At 40.4% G+C, this 27,325-nt stretch overlaps 1 protein-coding gene across 1 annotated transcript in view; it reads left to right on the plus strand.

The window, feature by feature from the left end:
- Positions 1 to 18,380, plus strand: part of LOC122552019 (mitogen-activated protein kinase kinase kinase 14-like) — a 28,490-nt gene extending 10,110 nt beyond the window's left edge. The window contains exons 4-6 of the mRNA XM_043694575.1: positions 8,778 to 8,947; positions 10,360 to 10,510; positions 17,783 to 18,380. Of these exons, the coding sequence (XP_043550510.1) occupies positions 8,778 to 8,947; positions 10,360 to 10,510; positions 17,783 to 18,264 (803 nt within the window). The 3' untranslated portion in view covers positions 18,265 to 18,380. The remainder of the gene's footprint in view (positions 1 to 8,777; positions 8,948 to 10,359; positions 10,511 to 17,782) is intronic.
- The last annotated feature ends 8,945 nt before the right edge of the window (positions 18,381 to 27,325 follow it).

A 27,325-nucleotide genomic window follows, 5' to 3' on the forward strand; every position in this document is an offset into this window, starting at 1 on the left:
AATTATTCTTTTCTAGGTGATTATAAATCCTATCTCTTATAACCTTTTCCAACACTTTACCAACAACTGAAGTAAGGCTCACTGGTCTATAATTACCTGGGTTGTCTCTACTCCCCTTCTTGAACAGGGGAACCACATTTGCTATCCTCCAGTCTTCTGGCACTATTCCTGTAGACAATGACGATTTAAAGATCAATGCCAAAGGCTCGGCAATCTTCTCCCTGGCTTCCCAGAGGATCCTAGGATAAATCCCATCCGGCCTGGGGGACTTATCTATTTTCACACTCTAATGAGAGTGTATAGCTGTTTTTCGATAGCATCACCAGAGGCTGATCTTTCAGTCATATTGCTCCTATTTCTTAAAATGCACTTCTAAATCACTCAGACTTACTACTTCTTTCTTTATTTTGAAAACCTTTTTCATCCTCTCTCTACACTCACCCTGAGGAGTATACTATAACTCCAAGTTCTTGTTGGATTTATATACTACAGAATTGAAAATTGAGCAAATTCTGGGTACATGAAGGGTGCAAGGAACAATTCTTTCACTTAACAGGTGAGGCCCAAAGGACATCAAAGCCTTTGGGCCTCATCATCTTCACTGCTGAGCTGTAGGCTTCTAAGCCCTTGGCAGCTCCCTGGTGAAGAGGAACGGAAAATCAGGCCACTCCAATTTCAACAGCAGCTCTCAGGTAAGTAGGAAAAAGAGACTGGAAGGGGTTACAGTTTTGATGAACCATAATCGAGAAAGAGGGGGCAGTTGAAAAAAGGGGTTGACTGGGTCAGTGATCAGGCAAACAGCAGCAATGTCCAGGATGAGGTACCTTTGGTCAGCCAATGTCAGCAATGGGGCAAGCCAGATCTAGCAACACTCCACCTTCTTTGAAATGCACCGTTGTTACTCTGAGCTCCATATTCAAGTATATGTAAGTATGTTTTAAAATCTTCATTCCTGAAGAAGGACTCATTGCCCGAAACGTCGATTCTCCTGCTCCTTGGATGCTGCCTGACCTGCTGCGCTTTTCCAGCAACACATTTTCAGCTCTGATCTCCAGCATCTGCAGTCCTCACTTTCTCCTATTTTAAAATCTTACCTTGTTGACTGTAGTTTAGCAGATCCTTTAAGGATTGCCTATTAGCAGTTTTGTAGATTGGACTTCCTGAAGGAAACCAAAGAAATATATTGCAGAAACAAGTGTTTGGACCTTATTTGCTTTTGGTCATTATCAGCATGGTGAGTAAAACAATTCCTGCTCATTTTGAACACATGCTTGCTGCAGTTGTATTGGAAACTCAGGAGTCCATGCAGCCTCTTAAAAATAGGTATTCTTCTGCCAAGTATCAAGGTCTTCAAATTTAGAATTCAAAATGCCCAAAATGTTATGATCAAATGAGTTTATCAATCTTCTAACTGATCATTTTTAAAAAAGTTGTTGGGAAGCAGTTACTTAAATTTATCTTAATTTACTTGCATTAAGTTTTTTTTGTTGAAACACCTTCACCGTTGTTGACTACAAACAGGACTTGGGTGCTGCTATGGAATATTTTGTATGCATACACATTGTGGACAGGGTGGTGATTAAGAGGTTTGGGTGAGAGTTTGAAATGTTGAGTTGCCACAGAGAATTCTCAGACTTCCCATCTTCAATTTTCACTTGCCTGAGAACATGGAAGGACTGGCCATTTCCAGAATTCAGGGATGTACCCTAAATTAGAAATTGATAGCCAGCAAAGGTCAAGCCCAACAGCCATACCATGGTGAGAATTGCAGAGTACATGACGAAAAGTAATCAAGGAAAGTTTAAAAGTGTAACTTTTCTATAGAAAATGTTTATGGGTTGGGAGAAGTATAGAATGATCTCCAGATCCCTGCAAGTAATCCTTATGCATCTTAAGATCCTACCTTCACCTCCCACATAGGAGCTGGATTAATTGCTAATCCCACTTTTCATCACTAACTTTACATCAGGGTCCATTTCCTCGGTTTGCCAGTATTCTTGGCCTGAGACTTTGTACCTGCCTGATGTCCTTTCCAGCATGAGACCCTTCTGCTTTATTAAAATGTCACTGGAAATTAGAAATTAGAATGTGTCCCTGAAATGAAACCGGGTCTTAATGTGAGCTCCCCTTCACAATATCACTTCTGCCCTCCTACTACAATCATATGTGCAGTTTAAATCGCATATCTTAGGAAATATACAATTGTCATAGAGGGATGCAGCAAAGATTCACCAGTCTTGTTCACAGGATGGCAGAAGGTTTTATGAAGAGAGATTGAGGAGAATGGACCTGCATTCTCTGTGTTTCGAAGAATGAGAGATGATCTCATTGAAGCTTACAAAGTGCTTAAAGGGATGGGCAGCGTTGTTGCAGGTAAGGTGTTTCACCTGGTTACAGAGTCTAGAAACAGGGACCTCAGTTTAAAAACAAGGGGAATACCACTTAGGTCTAAGATAAGAAGGATTTTTTTTGTACTCGGTGGATTGTGAACCTTTGGAATTCTCTACCACAGAGGGCTGTGGAGATCCAGTCTTTGAGTATGTTTAAGATATTCTAATTTCTAATTTCCAGTGACATACCGGATATAAGGATGAGTTGAGTAAAAGACGTTGAAGTATTTGATCAGCTATGATTGTATTGAATGATGGGGAAGACTTCATGGGCTGAATGGCCTATTTCTCTTCCTATGTTCCTAACTACAACCATCTTCCTATTTGCTTCAGCTGGCTGAGAGTTTTCCCCTGAATCCCATTGTCTCTAGTTTTGCTCGGATTGTTTATGCCATATTCAGTCAAATGTGCCTTTGAATCAAATGTAGTCATACTCATCTCACCTCTGATATTCAGCAGCTCTGCCCATGTTTGAACCAAAGCTGTAATGAGATCAGGAGCTGAATGGCCCTGGCACAATCCAAACTGAGCATCAGTGAGCAAGTTATTGCTAAGCTAGTGTTACTGATAATACTGTTGATGACATCTTCCAACAGTTTACTGATGATCAAGAGCAGACGGATGGGGCAGTAATTGTCTGAGTTGGATTTATCCTCCTTTTTGTGTACAGGGCATATCTAGTCCATTTTCCACATTGTTGGATGGATGCCAGTGTTGTAGCTGAATTTGGAAATATAAACGCAGATGGCAGCAAGAAGTGAACCTTAAAGATCATGCATCTGCATAAAAATCCAACTGGTTCACCTTACAAAAAGAAAACTTCTCGTGTTTAACCATTCTGACCTATGCGTGTCGTCATTCTCACATCAATGTAACTCATTCTTTGCTTCCCATTACAATGGCCAACAATCCTCTCAGGTACATCAAACCATTCTGAATGACTGGAGTGCTTCAAGAAGACAGCAACACTGACTACTGGGGGCAACTCAGGATAAGCACTAAATGTCACCCTTGCAAGAATGCATTATAAAAAAGAATGATTACATGCAATTTGAGTCAGACATTTTTGAAATATATTATCAGGGAAATATGATTTGATGTAATAAGGCATTTCCAAAAAATGCAATAAAATTAAAATTAATTCATCCTTCAACTAATGGAATAATTTATAAAACTCATGTTTTATGACTTGCAAACTCAGCTACTTTAGAACAACGATTGGAAATTGCTTCTATGTCCTTTAATCGGGAAAGTAAATGACAACTTCATGTACAAAGTGCTATTTTATGTCACTATCATAGAATGATAATGCAGAAGGAGGCCATTTGGTCCAACATGCATGTCCCAGCTCTTTGAAAGGGCCACTCAATCTTTACTTGTCATCCCACAAGCAATTTCCCTTTCCCTTATATGATTCCCTTTTGGAAGTTACTATCATTTCAGACCATATAATTATTCCATTTCCCTTTCTTTTAAAAGTTAAAGTATTTCATTTACCCTGCTCATTGGCAATAGAAGTCACCATTTTGAGTCAGAAGGTTGAATTTTTATGTTGCTGACTATTTACAGCAGTGTGGGATTGTCAGCATGAGTTTTGCCATAGATTCTTAACTCAGATTTAGCGTTAGAAAACTGCTACTAGGTTATTCGATCAATCAAGAGAGATTGCATCCTGCATGTGTCCCAGTGGGGTCCAGAATGACTCCATTGCAGACCTGTTACTCATAAGAGAACAAGTAAAAGTATGGATGTTCAATGGGGAAAGTTCTCCATTTTCTGATGCTTCCCTGGAGGTCATTATTGCAGCTAAGTGCTACAGGAGAAGTGGAATTCCACACAGAGTGGAGGAAGGGGCCTGTCTCACAAATGAAACAGCCATGGTTGGAAGTAGCTGAAGACAACAAAGGGAATGTGTGCTTCAGTTGCAATCAATATGCAAGAAGTATGGTAGTCCTATTAGGATTTAAAAGGCGTTTGATATTGCACATTCAAGTCTGAAAAATGTATTGCTGGAAAAGCGCAGCAGGTCAGGCAGCATCCAAGGAGCAGGAGAATCGACGTTTCGGGCATAAGCCCTTCAGGAGAAAGTGAAGACTGCAGATGCTGGAGATCAGAGCTGAAAAATGTGTTGCTGGAAAAGCGCAGCAGGACAGACAGCATCCAAAGAGCAGGAGAATCGACGTTTCGGGCATATTCACATTACACATTCAAGTGCCTACCCACACATAATTCCTCAGTGCTTTTCGACGCACTCCTCACACCAACACACCTTGTGAATGCACTCATTCCACTGTCTTTTTGAGCAATCTCTCACATCCCCAGTTGAACAACCAAAATTCACCCTCACTTACATCAATCCCTTGTCTCAGAGTCAGCCTCCACAAATGTTATCATTCAATCCTCTTCACACAATCCGTTTGTCGAAACCTTTAACTCAGATTTCTCTTCTTGCAGGAGTAGAGACCACTGTCACTTGGCACATTGCTAATATTGATTTGTTGTCACTGGTAACTGAAACATAAGCACCTGTATAATGATGACTTTAAATATTGTCCCTGCATCATTTCTAATACTGGTCCTTCACAGACTACTTGAAGGGTAAGCTGGAACAGGAGCAAGTGAGGAGTCCTTATAAGAAATTTCACATTTAAGGGAACTCATGCACTTGACTCATGTTCACCTTTCAATAGCAAAAAGATGAACTCCTCAATAGAGCCTCCAGGTTAGCGAGGTTTTCACAAAATGAGCAAGAACTGGTTGGAGACAGGTACAGGGATCCTTGTTGGAGGCTGCTCTAAGTTCTAGTAAGCCGGATGCAAATGCTAAGCCTCTGGATTCATCAGAAAAGAGGGCAATTCTGGAGCAGCAGCAGAGAATGTATGAGGATCTATTGGCATTTCCAGAGGCACAACATACATTTGCAGGGAGACTGCTGGGTTCTGTCTCTAACATATTTATTATATTCCAGACATCTCCATGTAAAGAAAAGTCACATGCAATGAACTAGATGCAGTGGGCAAGCAAGTGCATGTGTGTACTGACTGATCAATGGTCTTCATTCTTAGTTTTACAACTGAAATACGATGAAAGAAAGCCACTCCCTGACTTTTCATTGAACTGCAGAAAATTGCTCTTCAAATTTAGCAAGGAAGTACAATGAGAAGAATGAGGGAGAAAGAGTACCAGGAAATAGGAAAGCTGCTCCTGGCACGTCAACATCTCATTCTTCACCTCCACCAAACCCTTCTGAAGTTAGAAACTATGTAGCCTCCTACTCCAGTGAACAAGTCTTCTCCCTTTCATCAGTACAGGGGGGAAAGCCCTTGGTAGGGATGTCCTGAGCTCCAAAACTCAGGGACACAGATGATATCCGACGATAAGTACCTCAGCAGTCACTACAGGAGAAAAACTAACTTGTTTCTAGCTCTGCTAATGGAATAATATCATAGGGATGCAATAAGATATGGAAGAGAAAGACTTTTTACTTGCACAAGGGATTCACTTGGCTATTTTTAACAATGTTGCTATGGTAATGAATTGGAAAATGTCACTGAATCATAACCTTTATTTCAAGTCTTCATTGTTCAGTCATCTTCTTTATTGGGTCCTACTTTTCGAATGAACATTAGTTTCAAGAAGAATAGTATGACCAGAGTCGAAGATCGGTAAAAGATATTGATGTAATGAAGAAATTACAGGCAGTGAGAAGGATTTGGGTTGTGCTGCGTGGCAGGAAGTATATGTGCATTGGTTGTGTTTGGACAGGATTCAGCAGTGTTCATATATTCAGAATATCTGAACTATGTTGCTTGAGGTCAAAGTAGATTTCTCCAGCAGCTAGGAGAGTGGCTGCAAGCATCCTGAACACAAACTTCCTCTTCATCTGCCTTCCAGAATGCAGAATAGTCATCATCTTCCTCCTTCTGTGATTCCATTCCCTTCTGCAGCACAATATATAGCATTCCTAGTTCTATCCATACACCCTTATCTCGACACAATGGTTTCTCCTATATGATCTTGTGCTTATGTGGCCTCAGTTGTATCTTTTCTCTGCATTATTTCGGAGGAGCCCTCATAAACATCATCATCCAAATCTTTTAAAAAATGAAAGAACTGTGGATGTAAATGGAAAAGCTCAGTAGGTTTGGCAACATAGATTAGATTAGATTACTTTACAGTGTGGAAACAGGCCCTTCGGCCCAACAAGTCCACACCGACCCGCCGAAGGGTAACCCACCCATACCCCTACATTTACCCCTTACCTAACACTACGGGCAATTTAGCATGGCCAATTCACCTGACCTGCACATCTTTGGACTGTGGGAGGAAACCGGAGCACCCGGAGGAAACCCACGCAGACACGGGGAGAACGTGCAAACTCCACACAGTCAGTCGCCTGAGGCGGGAATTGAACCCGGGTCTCTGGCGCTGCGAGGCAGCAGTGCTAACCACTGTGCCGCCCATAGAGTCATAGAGATGTACAGCACGGAAACAGACCCTTCCATCCAACTTGTCCATGTCGACCAGATATCACAACTCAATCTAATCCTATTTGCCAGCACCTGGCCACATCCCTCTAAACCCTTCCTATTCATGTACCCATCCAGATGCCTGTTAAATGCTGCAATTGTACCAGCCTCCACCACTTCCTCTGGCAGCTCATTCCTTACATGTACCACCCTCTGTGTGAAAATGTTGCCCCTTAGGTCTCTTTTATATCTTTTCCCTCTCACCCTAAACCTATGCCCTCTAGTTCTGGACTCTCCCACCCGAGGGAAGAGACTTTGTCTATTTATCCTATCCAAGCCCCTCATTATTTTATACACCTCTAAATGTCACCCCTCAGCCTCCGATGCTCCATCTGTGAAGAGAAATCAAAGTTAACATTTTGGGTCTGGTGACCCTTTCTCATCCAAGTCTTTCGAGATAGTGACTCCAAGAAGGTCCCAGCAATCTCTGCCTGGAGACCCAAAGGTCTATGGATGATGTGATTGGCCCAGAATTAAAACAGTTTGTCAGCTTCCCCTTATCATACACAGGCATGATTTGTTACTTTTCAGAAATCACATAACAGCGAACATTGAGGTGATGGGACCCTGGAATCTTTTCTGATTGAAGTCTTCTGGTTAATCTGACAGTACTTTGATTTCCCTGTTTGTGTACTCTGTTGTACCTGGACTCTGCCAATTCAGCCACTCCAGAAAAAAACAGAACTTACTGGTTTGGTCTGTCCTCGTTGTGAGTGACCCTGTTATAAATCACTCAGGAGATGAACTTTTGCACAGCAGATTGTAATATTCTGTAGATGCTAGCAACAGATCCCTGAAAGGAGCTACAGCAAAGAAATTCAGAATTGTGGTGACCTGAGTAGCCAGAGGCATTGCAGCTTCAATGGCTCTCTTGCAAGGTGTTTCTGCATCAGAAGGCTACAGATTTCAACAGCAATTGCCAGCAAAGGCTCAGTCTCCTGAGGCACTGTTACTCAATCACGTCGAGAAAGTCGATCCTCTGGCTATATATACTGTGCTGTTGCTTCCATTCAGCTGTGTCCATTTCCCTTTCCCTGTGGAATGACATGTGGCTCAGGAGGGGACAGCTACTGTTATTGTTATTCCTTCTGATGCTCTTGATGTTATTATTTCTGCTACTGCTCCTTTTGTTCTCACCGGTAGGCCTGCATAGGTTGCTCCCATTGTGCAGTGAATGTTGACAGCAGGGAAATGAGAGATCCAGGTTAGCAAAACAACTTCAGAATTTTGGAAATCTCCTTTAAAGCAATGCAAGCATAATCTTAGAAAATTCATTTGAGCAAGAACCCTTCACCAAGGTAAAACATCTGCATTGTTTCTGTATTTTAAGGTATTCCATCCTGTCCATTTCACAAAATCATTAAGACCTACTGATTTCTTGCCTTGTTGGCACGGGTATGTTTTACAAAGCTTAGAAAGCCACTCCAGAAAGCCACTGTCTGTTAAATATTTATTTAATTGCCCCTTAACATAGTAAAATGGCGGGCTGTAATTCCAATGACTTCTCATGATCCTCCAAATGCATGGCCATTAAAAATGGCTTCCGACACCTCCAAATTTTGTTTGACTCTTTAAACTCCCCATCCCCCCAACCTGCACTAGAACCTACCACTTTCACTTTTCAAAATAAAATTCTGTTCAGTGTCAACAGGGAGCTGATGGTAACAGTTGAACCATCTAACGACTAATGATCTGAATGGCCAAGAAAAATCTGAGATTTCAAAGTATAGAATAAACCAAAGCTTACTGTGTACGTTTTGTGCACTAATTAAAACTTTTGCCTCCTTAGGCCACTTTAGATACCCAAGGGGATACGTATGTTAAAGTGTAAGAAACCTTTCCCTGTTTATTCCTTCAGGAGAAGCTCCGGTAGGTACACAAACACATATGGCTCCAGAAGTAGCACAGAGTATTGGCCATGACTGGAGAGCAGATGTTTGGAGTGCGACCTGTACCCTTCTACACATGATTAATGGAAGGCAACCATGGCTAAAGAAGTTTAGTGAAATACATGTTTTATATAAGGTGGTAAGTGCAATTTATCATTATACGAAAATAATTCAAAACAGTTTTAAAACATTTTAGTAGTCAAGTATTTAATTTTTTATGAACATGCACGTTTAGTAAATATTTAGCCGCCGTGTCATTTTGAAGACTGATTGTTGCTGCTGTACTTTCATCTCTGAAACTTGATTTGAATTATATTGTATTCCTGATTAAGGGCTTTTGCCCGAAATGTCGATTTTACTGCTCCTCAGATGCTGTCTGAACTGTTGTGCTTTTCCGGCACCACTAATCCAGAATTTGAATTATATTGTTCTGGCAGAATGTAGGAATACTCATTCTGTTTGATATAAAGGTCTCAGGTGAAATGAATTTGAAGCAGTCTCATTTCCAATGAGTATGAATAAAAATATCTATTCATAGTTTTGAGCCCCCTGGTAACTACTTTCACAAAGACCATAAAAATGGCTAAAATGGGGCAATCAGAAGGAGCTAAAATATTCTGATGAGGATATAGCCGTGCATTGTTATTTCAGAATGAAATGAGTTTTACTTTGACCTGGAAACACTTGATGACTATGGAAAATGGTGCTTTCTCCATTGCACCTTAAGTGCAGAAACATTCATGCAAATGTAGAGACCATACGAATAGACCATACAGTCCTCTGAACCTATTCCACCAATCAATTAGATCACAGCTGGTCAGTACTTTAAACGGATTCACCTGCATTTGCTGTAAACTCCAGTTAAATTTCAAAACCAGACAGGTTTCTGAGAGGTTCTACACAACTTTAATTGCCTTGCTTCTGGCCACCTCCTTGCCAACACCCACCCTCACTACCAGTAAGAATAAAGTTAAAACCCTCCTCAAAATTCCTCACAAATTGCACATGTGCAAATTGAACATTCCTGCAGTATGATTACCATTTAACTGCAATTGAATATAAATATACTTTTGTTTCCTTTTATACAAGTATAGGATTGACCTTTGTAATAAATCTTATTTTTGAATATTAGATTAGATTACTTACAGTGTGGGAACAGGCCCTTCGGCCCAACAAGTCCACACCGACCCGCCGAAGCGCAACCCACCCATACCCCTACAACCTAACACTGCGGGCAATTTAGCATGGCCAATTCACCTGACCCGCACATCTTTGGACTGTGGGAGGAAACCGGAGCACCCGGAGGAAACCCACGCAGACACGGGGAGAATGTGCAAACTCCACACAGTCAGTCGCCTGAGTCGGGAATTGAACCCGGGTCTCTGGCGCTGTGAGGCAGCAGTGCTAACCACTGTGCCACCGTGCCGCCCTCAAATATGTTTTAAAACAAATGGATTTTCCTCAATAGAAATTGTTGTGTTGTTTCCACATGATAAGTTGTGACATTTGGCTTTTTACAATTTTTAATGAAACAAATTATTTCCTCTCTAGATTGTGGAAGAAAGTCCACCATATTTTGAAATCCCCCCATCATGCCACATTTTGGTTGATAGTCTTATTAAGAGGGGCCTAATAGTGGATCAATACAAGAGACCATTTGCTTCAACTTTGCGAGATGAAGCAGCTGATACCTTGGCCCAGAGTAAGAAATAGTTCATTAAAGAATTATAATTTGCATTTTCATTGAACGTTTAACCAGTTTTACTTCAACCATAAGAGTTTTAACTGACCTTTCTAACACGGCTTGCTGTTTCTCCTTAAGTTAAAATGAGATCAAAATTACTGCCTTCTGGTGATAAAGATTTTCAGAGCTACAATACACTGTGAGGACTAACCATTGGAATATGAATTTGTACCCAAAACCTGGATGAGGTTCTAATCCTGGTGAGCCAACCTGAGGAAATGAGGAAAGGACAGAAGACAAAGCATATGCAAGATCAATCCAGACAGTGTAAAGGCACCAATAGGTCTTTACATCGACAAGGGTCAGACTATGCTGTGTGGACTCGCAATTTTGTTTCATAAAAGGCAGTATTATATAGTAAAATTAATTATATTTTTTAACACTAGTCAATTCCCATAGACTAGTATTTAAATTGCTTAAAAATTTCATACAGTTCTAGTGCTCCACATCATTGAAGTTTACAAGAATAGATCTTTGATAACCTCTGTAAGTAATTTATGTTATCATTCAGATGCTGTCAAGATATACATTAGTATATTTACAAATATAAGACCATAAGACCATAAGACATAGGAGTGGAAGTAAGGCCATTCAGCCCATCGAGTCCACTCTGCCATTCATTCAAGGCTGATGGGCATTTCAACTCCACTTACCTGCATTCTCCCCGGAGCCCTTAATTCCTTGTGACATCAAGAATTTATCAATCCATCAAGAATTTATCAATCTCTGCCTTGAAGACATTTTGCGTCCCGGCCTCCACTGCACTCTGCGGCAATGAATTCCACAGGCCCACCACACTCTGGCTGAAGAAATGTTTCCGCATTTCTGTTCTGAATTTTACCCCTTTTAATTCTAAAGCTGTGTCCACGGGTCCTAGTCTCCTCGCCAAAGGGAAACAATTTCTTAGCGTCCACCCTTTCCAAGCCATGTATTATCTTGTAAGTTTCTATTAGATCTCCCCTTAATCTTCTAAACTCCAATGAATACAATCCCAGGATCCTCAGCCGTTCCTCGTATGTTAGACCTATCATTCCAGGGATCATCCGTGTGAATCTCCGCTGGACACGCTCCAGTGCCAGTATGTCCTTCCTGAGGTGTGGGGACCAAAACTGGACACAGTACTCCAAATGGGGCCTAACCAGAACTTTATAAAGTCTCAGTAGCACAAATATGAATATAACTTACCCCTTTCAGTCTCTTCCCTTTTGTTTTTATATACTTAAAATCCCAATCCCACTCACTTATCATCCTTGCTCTCAACAACCTCCATTGTCTCCCAGTTAAGCAATGCCTCTATTTTTAAATTATCACATGTATTTTCAATGCATTCCATGATGTGGGCCTCCTAATTCCTGTTATCTTCTCCAGACCAAAACATCATCCAAGGTAACTCTACTCTTCTAATTTTGACTTCTTGAACGTTGGCTATTCTGATTGCTCCATCATTAACACCTTTGCCCTAAGTTCTGAAATTCCCTTTCCAAACTTTTCCACCTCTCTATTCTCTTACCTTCTTTGGAATGCTCCTTAAAACCTATCTCTTTGACCAAGATTTTGGCCACCTGCCCTAGTTTCAATTTATGCGACTCAATGTCAAATCTTGGTTTACAATATTCCTATAAAACACCTCGGAATTTTTTACTCTGTAAAGATGCGGATATATACAAGTTATTGTGCTGTTAGTTATCCATCCATTTATTTATTTTTGCTCCTCCATTCTCATTTAATTTATTTGGTTATTTTCTGGCTTCACTGACCTTCTCTTAAATCTTTGTTCTTTTATTTCTATATTATGATTATTTTCTGTATCCATTTTCTTTCTCTCTTTTTTGTCTGTTAAAGTTTAACATTTCTCAAACTGTTCTTCTGCATCTTTCTATGCATATCCAATAATTTGGAAAATTGCCAGCTATGCCCTACTACAAAAAGCTGGAAAAATGTAGGTCAATCATTAACTGATCATCCCTCACATAATCACAAAAAGAAGTGACACAAAGGACTCAATATCTATTGCCAATAACATGTTCTCAAATGCTAAATTTGGATTCTGTCAGAACCACTTGATTCCTGAAATCATCACACCCTATATTCAGGCATAAGCAGAAGAGCTGAATGCTAGAGAAGAGGTGAAGGTAGCCAGCCTTAAAATCAAGTCAACATTTGACCAAATGTGACACCATATGTCTCCAGGAAAGTAATCAATCAATGTGAAAACAATTCAAAGGTTAGAGCTGTACCTAATACATTTGAAGTTTGTTGTGAGCGACAGAGACTAATTATAGCAATCTCAGAATATCATTGCTGGAGTTCTTCAGAAAAATGTCCTTGGTCAAACCATCCTTAGCTGCTTTATCAATGACAGAAGATCAGGTGCATGGCTGTTTATTGACGATTCCACAGAATAAAGTTTCATTTACAACTATTCTGATGATGAAAAAAACCTATGCCAGTCTATATCAGGATTTGGGCTGACAAGTGTAGCATTTGTGTTACACGTGTTTTAAGAATCTCCAACAAAAAAATTTCCAATCGCCTCATCCTGACCATTAACTGTGCCACAATTGCAAATTTCCCACTATCACTATATTAATACATTGACAAGACAAATCACTGAAAATATAATTCTAACTTAATCAATCCTAGGATACAGCCATTATTATTAATTAGCTACAAGAGTAAATTGCTCACAGGAAGGCCAGCACAGATGTTTGCATATAGAAGACCAAAACATATCATAATTTATTTACAGACAGTTTTCAATGGATGAACTTTGATTTCAGTTAGAAGTTTACCCATCTAGACAAACAGAGATCCATGTCACATTTCAGTGCAATTGGCACAATTTACTTTTTCTCAGAACAAAAAGTGATGAATGTGTCTGCTGCAGAGGTCATCTGCTAGCAGCAAAACCATTTGTGAAATCAACTACCTGGGTCATTCAAGGGGATGCTCATGATTGTGAGAGGCTGATTTGCAATGGCAAAGCTTAAACGTTCCACGTTGGAGCTGGAGAAGCATTGTGACTCGCCTTGGTGATACGTGGAAATACGTGAAAGTGTTAAATTGGGAGAAGGTGAAATACACAGCAGGCCAGGCAGCATCTGAGGAGCAGGAGAATCAACGTTTCGGGCATAAGCCCTTCTTCAGGAATGAGGCTAGTGTGCCAAGCGGGCTGAGATAAAAGGTAGGGGAGAGGGAATTTGGGGGAGGGGCGCTGGGAATACGATAGGTGGAAGGAGGTGAGGGTGAGGGTCATAGGCCGGAGAGGGGGTGAGGGCGGAGAGGTCGGGAAGAAGATTGCAGGTCAAGAGGGCGGTGCTGAATCCGAGGGTTGGGACTGTCAGTATATTTACAACATAAAAAGAATGAGGGCTTCACGTATTGAGGTAGACACAGCTGGTTTTCAGAAAAGGATTGGAGAGGAATTAACTTCCTGATTACTGGTAGAGAGATACTTAACCCTTGGATCAATGACTGCACAGGGCACAAAGGGATTATGGAGATAATGTGTTTGTGATGGAGCTGCAGCATATCCACATACCCTCATCTCAGAAAAACAATAAAGACCCAAATCATACAATAAAAAGCAAAATGCCTGTCAGTGGGCAGAATGGTGACATAAGCAGCGTCCCAGTCACCTCAAGTTCATTCCAACTGGCATGAAGTCAGTCCGCGCCAACATTTAGGTAATTATAGATCACAAGAATAGAATATTAAAGAAACAAAATTAAACTTACTCCTTGACTTCAGTAAAGTTAACAAGAACACACTCCCCTCCCCAGCTTAACGCACAAGATGTATAAATTAATTTATAAACATGAATTCATATTGTATTTGTTAATTCATTTTGCAAGTTATTTCTCCTGGGATTGTGCAGTGCTACACACGTACAGAAAACATTTGAGCTTAAAGATTAGCTTCTCTGAGCAAGAAAACGTCCTTAGGAATCAAACGCTGGCTTGAACTTGGACCCCTGTAGAAACCCATTATTCACTTAAAATCATTTAAGTTAAAGTAGCAATTCTCAGGAATACAGCTACAATGCTAAATGAGAACCGTCTATGTGGAAATATCTGCAGTGGGATTTGAAATTTATGAACTTTCAATCCAACCCAGATATTTGTTAAAATTTATTCATGTTGTGGAATGCGGGTGTCACTGGCTGGGCCAGCATTTATTGCCCATCCCTAGTTGCCCCTGCTTGAGAAGGTGGGGGTGAGCTGTCTTCCTAAACTGCTACAGTCCATGTGCAGCCACATTGCCCCTGGGGAGGGAATTCCAGGATTTTCACCCAGTGACACTGAAGTGACCCTCATACTCAGCACCGTCTTCTTGACCCGCAATCTTCTTCCCGATCTCTCCGCCCCCACCCCCTCTCCGGCCTATCACCCTCATCCTCACCTCCTTCCCCCCATCGTATTCCCAGCCCCCCTCCCCCAAATTCTCCCCTCCCCCCTACCTTTTATCTCAGCCCGCTTGGCACACCAGCCTCATTCCTGAAGAAAGGCTTATGCCCGAAACGTCGATTATCCTGCTCCTCGGATGCTGCCTAGCCTGCTGTGTTTTTTCAGCACCACATTTTTCAACTCTGGTCTCCAGCATCTGCAGACCTCACTTTCTCCTAGAAGGTGAACTACAACAATATTAGGCAGGAACTGGAGAATTTTGATTGGAGGTGTCTGTTTGAGGGTAACTCTACATCAGACAGTTGGGAGCATTCCAAACAACAGTTGAAAAGAGTTCAGGAGTGGCACATGCCTGCGAGAATGAAGGATAAATATGGCAAGTTATGTGAACTTGGATGACCAAGGATTTTTTGACCTTAGTAAAAAGGAAAAAGGAAGCATAAGTAAGGTCTAGGAGGATGGGAACTGATGAAACTCTTGAAATATGTAAAGAAAGTAGGAAAGAACTTAAACAAGGAATTAGAAGGCTAAAACGGATCATGAAAAGTCCTTAGCAAACAGGCTTAAGGAAAATCCCAAGGCTTTTTATACATATATACAAAGCAAGAGGGCAGCACAGAAAGGGTTGGCCCACTCAAGGATAAAGGAGGGAAGCTATGCGTGGAGCCAGAAGAGGTAGGTGAGATCCTAAACAAATGCTTTGTGTCAGTATTCACCAAAGAGAAGGAATTGGTGGGGGTTGATCTCAGAGAACGGAGTGTTGAGTTTTTAAGCCAAGTTGCTATTAAAAATGAAGAGGTGTTCTGCATCTTAAAAAGTATTAAGTAGATAAGTCCCCTGGTCCTGATGGGACCTATCCTAGAATATTGATGGAGGCAAAAGAACACACTGCTGGAGCATTGACATATATCTTTGTATCATCTTTGGCCAGAGGTGAGGTCCTAATGGACTGGAGAATAGCCAATGTTGTCCCATTGTTTAAGAACAGTATTAGAGATAACCCAGGAATTTACAGGCCTGTGAGCCTCACATCAGTAATAGGAAATTATTGGAAAAGATTCTCAGGGACAAGGTCTATACACATTTAGAAGCAAATGGACTTGTTAGCAATAGACAGCATGGTTTTGTGCAAGTGAGGTTATGCCTCACTAACTTGGTTGAGTTTTTTGAGGAAGGAATGAAATTGATTGATGAAGAAAAAGTGTCTCCATGGACTTCAGTAAAGTCTTTGGCAAGGTCCCTCATGGCAGACTGGTACAAAAGGTGAAGTCACACAGTATCAGTTATGAGCTAGCAAAATGGATACAGAGCTGGCTTAGTCATAGGAGACAGAGGGTAGTGGTGGAAAGATGCTTTTCAGAATGGAGGGTTGTGACTAGTGGTATTCCATAGGGATCAGTGCTGGGACCTCTGCTGTTCATGATCTACATAAATGATCTGGAGGAAAATGTAGCTGGTCTAATTAGTAAGTTTGCAGATGATACAAAGATTGATGGAGTTGCGCATTGTGAGGAGGATTGTCAGAGGATACAGCAGGATACAGATCAGTTGGAGGCATGGACAGAAAAATGGCAGTTGGAGTTTAATCCAGACAAATGTGAGGTGATGCATTTTGGAAGGTCAGGTACAGGTGGAAATTATACAGCGAATGGCAGAAACCTTAGAATTATTGAAATGCAGAGAGGTCTGGGTGTGCACAGACCACTGAAGATGGTAGTGCAGGTAAATAAGATTGTAAAAAAAGGCTTAGGATATGTTTTCTTTCATTTCAAGGAGCATTGAATATAAGGATAAACAAGTTGTGCTGCGGCTTTATAGAACGTTAGTTGGACCACTCTTGGAATATCGCGAACAGTTCTGGTCACCACACTACCAGAAGGATGTGGATGCTTTGGAGAGGGTACAGAAAAGGTTTACCAGGACATTGCCTGGTATGGGATAATTTAGCTATAAAGAAAGTTTGGCTGGAATGGATTTGTTTTCACTAGAGTGCAGGAGGTCGAGGGACGACCTGATAGAAGTTTAAAAGATTGTGAATGGCATGGATAGAGTGGAGTGTATGAGGCTTTTCCCAGGATAGAGGGGTCAATTACTAGGGGACACAGGTTCAAGGTGTGAAGGGGAAAGTTTAAAAGAAATGAGTGAGTCAGGTGTTTCGCACAAAGGGTGGAATGTGTTGCCAGAGGAGGGAGTGAAAGCAGACACAGTAACAGCATTCAAGAAACATCTGTATGAATATATGAATATAAAGGAAAATGGATCCTGTAAGTGAAGACAGTTTTAGTATGGAAGGCAAATTATAGTGGCTCAGGCTTGGAGGGGAGAAGGGCCTGCTCCTGTTCTACATTGTTCTTTGTTCTCTGTTCTATGGGTGAGTCCAGAACCAAGGAGCATTTTTAAAATTAGGGGTCACTGCTTTAGAACAGATATTAAGGGACTTTTTTTTCTGTCTGAGGTCTTTGGAAATTGAAAGCGATATTTTCAGGGTGGAGGTATATTGATATTTGTTAGATGAGATAATCAAAGCTTATTGGAGTTAGATGAGGTTATGGAAGTCAAAACACAAAGAAATCAGCCATGATTGCCTTGAATGACATAGCAGACGTAAAGGGCTGAATGGCCTATTTCTGTTGTTTATTCATATATTTATGCTGTATTTATGTTCGTATTATAATATAATGTTAATAGTGATTCGAGCTAGCTGGTTTACATGTTTCCTCAAAACAGATCCACAGAGACATAAGGTTGCAAATTCTTGCTCAATCAAATGTATGAAAAGAAGAGTTTCCTTTAGATGATAACTACCAACAATATTGTCTGTCAGTTTCAGATCTTCTGTTCATATTTGGGGACCAGTATACTGAAGTATCCTCTCCATTCTGCAATGAAAATATATCGGAGACATCACAATATTCTTCTCCTACAACTCTTGAACTATCCTTCATCTTAAAATATTTACCTGAGCCAATTCCAGGTTCTGATCACACTCCAAACTGTGAGGATAAAGTAAATGAAGGCCAAATCCCAAACATTGTGTTTGAAAACTCTTGTGAAAAGCAGCAAAGTCCACAAGGAAATGTAACAAATACCATAGAGAGAAACAAAAAGGATGTTGATTCTTCCAGGTCTCATGGTTCTTGCGTTCAAACTTCAACTTTAAAAACAGGTCAGCAACCGTGCCACAGAAAAGTGAGTCGTTTTTATACATTGCCAACTTCATTTCAGCAACCAAAGAAAAATGAAGATGATGAGCAGATTAGAAAAGGTACATTAGTGTTCAAAGCAGATTTACCAACTTCCAAATGAAAATGCACAGCCTGCTAAGACCCTGTTTACACCATGCTGTTAAAGTCCATCCAGACATAAAAGTCCAATTACAAAGTGGCAATATGCTAACTGCATTTGACATCATTATGGTTCAACAGGAATTCAATAAACTACTTGTGTGACAGTATGTGAGATAAATAATGCAATCTGCTTTGATGAAGAGTAACTATTCCATCATACTACAAGCTATTTACCTAATTACAGTCATAAAATCATACAGCATGGAAACAGATCCTTTGGTTCAACTCATCCATGCTGACCAGATATCCTAACTTAACCTAGTTCCATTTGCCAGAACTTGGTGCATATCCCTCTAAACCCTTTCTATTTATATACCCATCCAGATGCCTTTTAAATGCTGTAATTGTACCTGCCTCCACTGCTTCCTCTGGCAGCTCATTCCATATACACACCACCCTCTGTGTGGAAAAGTTGCTCCTTAGGTTCCTTTTATATCTTTCCTCTCTCGCCCTAAACCTGTGCCATCCAGTTCTGGACTCCTCCACCCCAGGGGAAAGACCTTGTCTATTTATCCTATCCATGCCCCTCATGATTTTATAAACCTTGATAAGGTCATCCCTCAGCCTTCGATGCTCCAGGGAAAGCAGCTCCAGCCTATTCAGCCTCTCCCTGTAGCTGAAATCCTCCAACCCTGGCAACATCCTAATAAATCTTTTCTGAACTCTTTTAAGTTTCACAACATCCTTCTAATTGCATGCTATTCCAAAAGTGGGCTAACCAATGTCCCATACAGCCCCAACATGACCTCCCAACTCCTACACTCAATGCTCTGACCAATAAAGGAAAGCACACCAAGACTACACTTGACTATCGTACCTACCTGAGACTTTTCTTCCAAGGAACTATGAACCTGTGCTCCAAGGTCTCTTTGTTCAGCAACACTCCCCAGGAACTAACCATTAAGTGTATATATATCCTGCTCTGATCTGCTTTTCCAAAATGCAGCACCTCACACTCCTCAGTCCTTTGGCTCATCTGATCAAGATCCTGTTGTACTCTGAGGTAACCTTCTTTGCTGTCCATTTTGATATCATCTGCAAATTTACTAACTATACCTCTTATGTTCACATCCAAATCATTTGTCAATGACGAAAAGTCGAGGACCCAGCACTGATCCTTGTGGTACACCACTGGTCATAGGCCTCCTGTCTGAAAACCAACCCTCCACCAGCATCCTCTGTCTCCTACCTTCGAGCCAGTTCTGTGTCCAAATGGCTGGTTAATCCTGTATTCCATGAGATCTAACCTTGCTAACCAGTCTCCCATGGGAACCTTGTCAAATGCCTTATTGAAGTCCATATAGATCACGTCTACCACTCTGCCCTCAAAAATCCTCTTTGTTACCTCTTCAAAAAACTCATTCAGGTTCGTGAGACATGATTTCCCACACATAAAGCCATACTGACTGTCCCTAATCAGTCTTTGCCTTTCCAAGTACATGTAAATCCTGTCCGTCATGATTCTCTGCAACACTTCCCCACCACTGATGTCAGGCTCACTGATGTCAGTGAAAAATCAGAATGGTGTGTTGCCTCCCTGGTGCCAGGATAAATAACTTTACTCTCACATATTAAATCCTAATTTAACACTGATTAGTGAAACTAAATGCATATTTCTCTCATGCAGATTATGGGGATAAAATCTGGAAAATTTGCTATGTTTTATGGGCATGCAGGAAATCACTAAGCATCAACACAATATTGGAAAACAAATATGCCTTGATGTGACATACTTACTTTGGATGACATTCAAATATTTCATTATTTTGTGCACATTTAATGAATACACATACAATTCATTCAGATAATCAGCTATTAAAATTGGACTCTGATAGGAAATCCAATAATGTGAATATTGTCATGCTCCACAAACTCCCATGGAAAGTAAAATGTAGTTTAAAAATTCCAGAAATGCCTACTATTCCACAGGATCCTGATTTCTGAAGCATCAACTTTACATATTATCTGTTTTTGTGATTGATATGGAGAAGAAGGGAAAACACTAGTCACCTTAAGCTTTGGATTTAATCTGTAATTGCACATGAAGCAAATGCAAACTAATATATTTGTGGGGTGGTCAGAATCCATGTGCCATACTCCAGGGTCGAAAGCACTAAATTGAGTAGTCTGGTGGTAGGTGGCAACTGCTCCACCTCCTCACCTTCTCCCACATTAAGTCTATGACAGGAAACCTTATGGGTGAGCTTCTCACATTGCCACTATTCATCCCATTGATGCTGCGATTCACCATGTGACAACGGTTAAAAAGATTGGGACTCTGCTCATTGGAATTTAGGAAATGAGAAGATTCCTATATATAGGATCCTTAAAGAGCTTGACAGAGTAAATGCTCAGTAGATGTTTTCCCTCATGTGAGAACCTAGGACTAGAGAGCATAGTCTCAGAATTATAAGGTGTCAATTTAAGATTGAGATGAGGAGTAGTTCCAGAGAGTTGTGAGTCTTTGTGATTACTTGCCACTGAGGGCTGTGGGGGTGGAGGCCTTGTATATATTTAAGGCTGAGATAGATAGATGCTTGAACAGTAGGGGAATCAATGATTATAGGGAAACAGCAGGAAAGTGGGTGAGCAGTGTCAAATCAGCCATGACCCTATTGAATGGCAGAGCAGGCTCAAGAGGCTAACTGGCCTAATCCTGTTCCTATTTAGAGTCATAGAGATGTACAGTATGGAAACAGACCCTTTAATTCAACTCATCCATGAATAACTTATGGTCTCTTGATCTAAGTCACTAGTAGTAAAGTGGAGTTAGCTTGTTGTGGGGCTGTTGGTTTTGGTGGGATTGGGGTTCGGGGAGGTTTGGAGCTGAGATATCAGTGGTTAGGGAGTGGTGTGGTGTTGTCAGATGTAGTGGGGATGACTGTTAATGATGTTTTGGTGAGTCTATTTAATAGTGACTCAGGAGTTAGAGCAGGTTTTATTCTTCTGATCTTTCTTGGGTAACCATTAAACTTAAGTGTCAGAATACTCTGAAGTCTCCACTTCCAGCTCAAAACTGGGACTTTATCAGAGGTTTCCTGATGCCAGGTAATCACCCCAAGTAAATTCCAACTTTACAAGCAGCTCACGGGAGTCAGCTATGTCATTATTTCCACATCGTCTTGATACGAAATATATGCTGTGCAAGAATTACCTGTCCTATCGAAATTTCTGGCCAATATCTCCTCATGTGACATGTCTTATTTAGTTTAAAATGTTCTTATATGACTATTTTTCTCAGAACTGTCTTGGGATATATTGCTCAATATAAATATTTCTTGATGTTTTATTTATTTATTTCATTTCTTTCTAATTGAATTAAAAGGCTGGCACAGTGGACCAGTGTTTGACACTGCTGCCTTACATCACCAGGGACCCTGGTTCAACTCCAGCCTTGGTGACTGTCTGTATAGAGTTTGAATGTTCTCCCTGTGTCTGCGTGGATTTTTGTTGAGTGCTCTAGTTTCCTCCCACAGACCAAAAATTTGCAGGTTAGGTGGATCAGCCATGCTAAATTGCCCATAGTGTTTAGGGATGAGCAGGCTAGGTGGGTCAGCCATAGCTATTACAGGGATAGAGTGGTGGGTTGGGTCGACGTGGGATGCTCTTCAGAGGGTTGATCCAGATTTGATGGGCCAAGTGGCTTCTTTCCACACTGTAGCAATTCTATGATTCCTCCTTGATGTTTGTCAATGTAGGTGACATTGTTTCCTTCTAATCTTTGAGCTATCTGCCTCAAAATAAAGTGATTCTAAGCCTGGCCCCACCAAGTTTTACTTATAATTTTATATTAACATTAAAATGAGGTAGTCTTACTGCTGGTCCCTGTCTGTTCTCATTAACATTAATCCAATCCCACTTGTCCTGCTGTTACAAAGTGATTTGTCACCACCGCAGGAAAAGGCTGTCAGTTCCCCTTCTCTTTGCTTGTTCCCTTCTTTCGATAGGTTTCCTGGTGCTAAGGTGGAAATCAACAATTTGTTTCTCTGAATTTCATGTTGTTGTACAACATATTATCAATAATATTGCATTAAAATGGTAAGAGATTGCAGAATTTGGTGGTACAAAGAGAGGATCTGGGTATTCTCATGCATGAATCACAAATGTTGAATGCAGGTAATATGTTGTACAACAACAAGCAATTCAGAGAAACAAATTGTTGATTTCCACCTTAGCACCAGGAAACCTATCAATAGAAGGGAACAAGCAAAGAGAAGGGGAACTGATAGCCTTTTTCTGCGGTCGTGACAAATCACTCTGTAACAGCAGGACATGTGGGATTGGATTAATGTCAATGAGAACAGACAGGGACTAGCAGCAAGACCACTTCATTTTCATGTTAAAATGAAATTACAAGTAAAACATGGTGCGGCCAGTAGAATCACTTTATTTTGAGATTTATGGAATTTTGAATTATTGTAAATTGTAACCAGAGCCACATATCAAAGTGAGAATTTCTATTGTATGGGGCCTTGGTGAGACTGTGTAGTTTTGGTTCCCTTACTTGAAAAAAGATACAGTTACAATAGAATCACTTCAGGAAGATTTTTAGAATTATTCTTAGGATGAAGGGCTTATCTCATGAAGAAGGTTAAACATTTTCTCACTGGAGTTTAGAAGAATAAGCAGAGATTTTATTGAAACATTTAAGATCCAGAAAGGACTTGACAGTGTGGAAAATGTTCCCTCTTGTGCGTAGACTACAACAAGTGGATATGGGTTAAGAATAGGAGGCTACCTATTTAAGATGGAGAGGAGGAGACTATTTTCTCTCAGAGGCTCATTAGTATCTAAAATCAGAATGATAGAATCATAATATTTTACAACACAGAAAGAGGCAATTCAACCCATCATGTCTGAATCAACATCTGAAAGTGCTATCCAGCTAGTCCCACATTCCAGACCTATCTCCATAACCCTCTAACTTCATCACTTTTAAATATATATCCAGCTCTCTTTTGAAGCCTCCGATGGAATCTACCTTCACCACTCTTCCAGGAAGCACATTCCAAATCCTAACAACTTGCTGAGTAAAGACGTTTCTCCTCATCTCCCTCCTAGCTCTCTTGCTGATAATCTTGAGAGTCTCTCCCCTCAGATGGCAGTGAAGGGTGGATCATTGAATTCATTTAAGGAAGTGATATTTTGATGATGGCATTACGGAGAACAAGTAAGAAAGTGAAATTGAGACCACAATCAGATCGGACATGATCTTATTGCCTGGCAAAGCAGGACTAAAGGGCCAAATATCCTGCTCATGCTTCAAACTCCTGTATTTCTATGTCATAATACGAATGTCAAGTCCATGATAATACAATAACCATTGATTTAAAGACAATGAAATAAGGGAGGATATTTGTAATGCTGTTATTGATAATTTGCCAAAATTCTAACAAACATTCGAAAAGATAGTACATGCATTCATAAAGAAGTAGGCATAACCAGGTAATTAACTTTGGGAAAAATGCTTGAGGGCACTCTGCAGGAGCAAGTGGAATTTAAGTCTGATGCAACAACCAGCATTCTCCTTCCATCTAGTAAACATGTTCCTTTCCCTTTGGTATTTCTTTCAAATTGTCTTGAGAGCGGGATAAAACAATTTGACTGAATGTGTCATTTTTCGGCAATACTCAAATTAAAATGCTGAGTCAAACAACCTAAAGAAAATAGCCTTTTTGAAGTTTTGGAATTAGTTTTAGAACATTCCAAAAGTATTCTTAAAGTACTGCAGTTTTCATCACAAATTCTAAATTAATCTAGGTAAATCTCTATATTTTTCATTTATTCTAAATTTATTTTATGTTGGACCTTGATAAAAATGTAACCTAACAGAATCATTCATTTGTGTCTTACTGAATGAACCTGGACATCTGTAATGGTCTTTATCCAGAGAAACAGCGTCTGTATTTCATTCACAAATGATTCAGTTACATATGTGTAATAAGTGTTTGCGATCTTATTTTCCCTTTTCATTAATTATCGAGGTCTATTAAGTCGTTGAAATGTTTATGTTACTTCAATATGTATTTTTAAAAAGCAATTTCATTTCACTCTATAGATGAATTATAAATATACTAAAATATGAGTATTTGAACATTATCGATTGTTAATATACAGTAGTTCCCCCCTCCTACCCGTGGGGGGGGGGGGGGGGGGTGGGGTGGGGGGTACGTTTCCAGACCTATTGCAGAAGCCTGAAACTGCGGATATTAGCGAATCCAGTCATTTAAATAAGAAATTCACCTCTTCTCCGACAGCCCCTTGGTCCCTGGTTCTAGAATGTTCTGTGTAATATGTTCGGGCTGCGGCAAACTATGGAAACCGACTCCACGGATATGGCAGTCCCTCTGTACTTAAAAAGATTTTTGAGTTCTACAGTTCATCTCTCTGCATATTATGTTTCGGCCTTATATCCATTAAAATGAATTCAATTAAACTATATTATGGTCATGTGAATTTGTATTCCATAGGTTGTTTAAATGCATTTCCACAAAAGAGAATGCTAGAATAGTTCCAGGCATACATTGAATGTATCTGAAAAATGTGTTGCTGGAAACGCGCAGCAGGTCAGGCAGCACCCAAGGAGCAGGAGAATCGACATTTCTGGCATAAGCCCTTCTTCAGGAATGAGGAGGGTGTGCCAAGCAGGCTAGGATAAAAGATAGGAAGGAGGGACTTGGGGGAGGGGCATTGGGAATGCGATAGGTAGAAGGAGGTTAAGGTAAGGGTGATAGGCTGGAGAGGGGATGGGGCGGAGAAGTCGGGAAGAAGATTGCAGGTCAAGATTGAATGTATGGAGTCTATTGCTCACTTCAATAAAAAAAATTACCCATGTGTCATGTCAGTTTTGGCTCACTTCATAGTACTCTCATAGTACTGAGTCAGAAGGTTACAATTTTGTTCTTCAATCAATATGACAAAGGCAGATTATCTAGTCATTATTACACTGATGTTCATGGGACCTTGTGCTAACTTAACTGTCGTATTTCTTACATTTGAACAGTATTTTTACTTCTAGCATATTTAATTGGCTGTAAAGCACTTGTTTTCCTGAGCAATGGCTCATGGGAATGAATTGTGCCAAGTAGATCAAGTGTCAATCAAGGAACAGTAACCATGATAAGGTTGGTTTGAAAAGGACAACAATAATTCACTGGGGAAAAGTCAGCTTCAACGTAGTGATAATAAATCTGACTCAGATAAATTGGCATCAAAGATTAACAGAGTAAACTGTAAATGTACTTTAAATAAGGCAAGATATCTTCCTACTGAGGTGAAAGAAGGTAGGAGAAACAAACCCAGAGCTTCCTCATTGATGAAAAAGATACTGTGAAATAAAGTGAAACAGAAAACAAAATGAGCTTTTGACTGATATCAGGTGGATAACACTTCCATAAATGAGAATGAGGTCCATCAAAGAAAGTTCAGAGAATTCCTATAAATTGAGAAAGTAAATTTAAAAATCAGAGAGTATGAGTAGAAACTGGCAGGAGGACTGGAGTGCAGCAGCATAGGGACGCAGATGTATATGAAAATAAATCATTAAGAGAGTGATAATAAAGCAGGTGGCATTCACATTCTCTCGAGGATTATCACTAACTTTGTTCACTCTTTTCCTTTTTCGATGCCTGTAGAAACTACTGCTATCTAATTTGCATTTCTATCTTTCTTTTGTACTGTAATAGCTTTCTCCCAATTAGTAGTTTCTACAGTTTTTATAAGCTGACCAATCTTTTTACCTAGCACTCATTTTTGCTCATATACTTTTTCCATTAGTTTGATACTTTCCTTGATTTCTTTAGTTCACTGGAGGTGATGGGTCCTCCCCTTGGAATTCTTCTTTCTGTTAGGAATACTTACTTGAATATTCTGAAAAATTTCTGCCACTGCTCAGTTAGAGTTACAGCTAATCAGTGCTGTTGCCAGAATGTTGTGAGGGTTCAGAGCCTTTGCAGTATCCTGCACTTTCAGCTATTTCTTGTTATCATGTAGAACAAACTAACCTAGAAACTAGAACCTGTAACACTGGAGACTTCTGGACGAGGCCAAAATGAATCATCTTCTTAGCACTTCAGGCTAAAGATGAGTAAAAATGTTCCAGCCTTGTTTTTAAACTGATGTGTTGGCCTTCTTTATCATTGAGGATGCATTTTGGAAATCTTTGACATCATGTCAACCCTCTGTGATACCTCATTAGAAAGGTCAACCATGTTAGTTAAAAACAGTTTGCCCTTAACAAATCTAAGCTGCTTTTCCTTAATGATTCCACATTAAGTCAGTTGCCCTGAATTACCTTTTCCAAAAATTTCCACGACTAAGGTAAATCTGACTCGTTCATTTGTCATAGCTGGGCTGATTTTTACACCCTTTGCTGAACACAGGTGTAAAATTTGCAATTGTTCAGTGTATTGCTACTACCCCTGTATCTAAGGAAAAATCAGAGATTCTCACCAACCAGGTGCAAGATTAAGTTGGTTTGGCCAGGATCAGGTTAGTTCAGATAGGACCAGGTTGGTTTGGAGAGGATCACAAAAAAAAATCAGAAATTGCTGGAAAAACTCAACAGCTCTGGCAGTATCTGTGGAGAGAAAACAGAGTTTACGTTTCAGGTCCAGTGACCCTTTCCTCAGAACTGATTTGGATAGGGTCAGAGCAGTTTGGACAGGTTCAGTTCAGTTCTGATAGGATGAGGTCAGTTTGGACAGGATCAGCAGGTCAGTTAGGACAGAACCAGGTTAGTTCAGATAGGATCTCCATCCGCCATGACCAGGGCCTCCAAGCCCTCCGTTTTTTCCTCTCCAGACGTTCCCAACAGTACCCCTCCACCGACACTCTCATTCGTTTGGCCGAACTGGTCCTCACCCTTAACAATTTCTCCTTTGAATCCTCCCACTTCCTCCAGACCAAAGGGGTAGCCATGGGCACACGTATGGGCCCCAGCTATGCCTGTCTCTTTGTTGGCTACGTAGAGCAGTTGATCTTCCGTAATTACACCGGCACCACTCCCCACCACTTCCTCC

This window comes from Chiloscyllium plagiosum, chromosome 7 (assembly GCF_004010195.1).
Source record: "Chiloscyllium plagiosum isolate BGI_BamShark_2017 chromosome 7, ASM401019v2, whole genome shotgun sequence".
NCBI classification, from domain to species: domain Eukaryota; kingdom Metazoa; phylum Chordata; class Chondrichthyes; order Orectolobiformes; family Hemiscylliidae; genus Chiloscyllium; species Chiloscyllium plagiosum.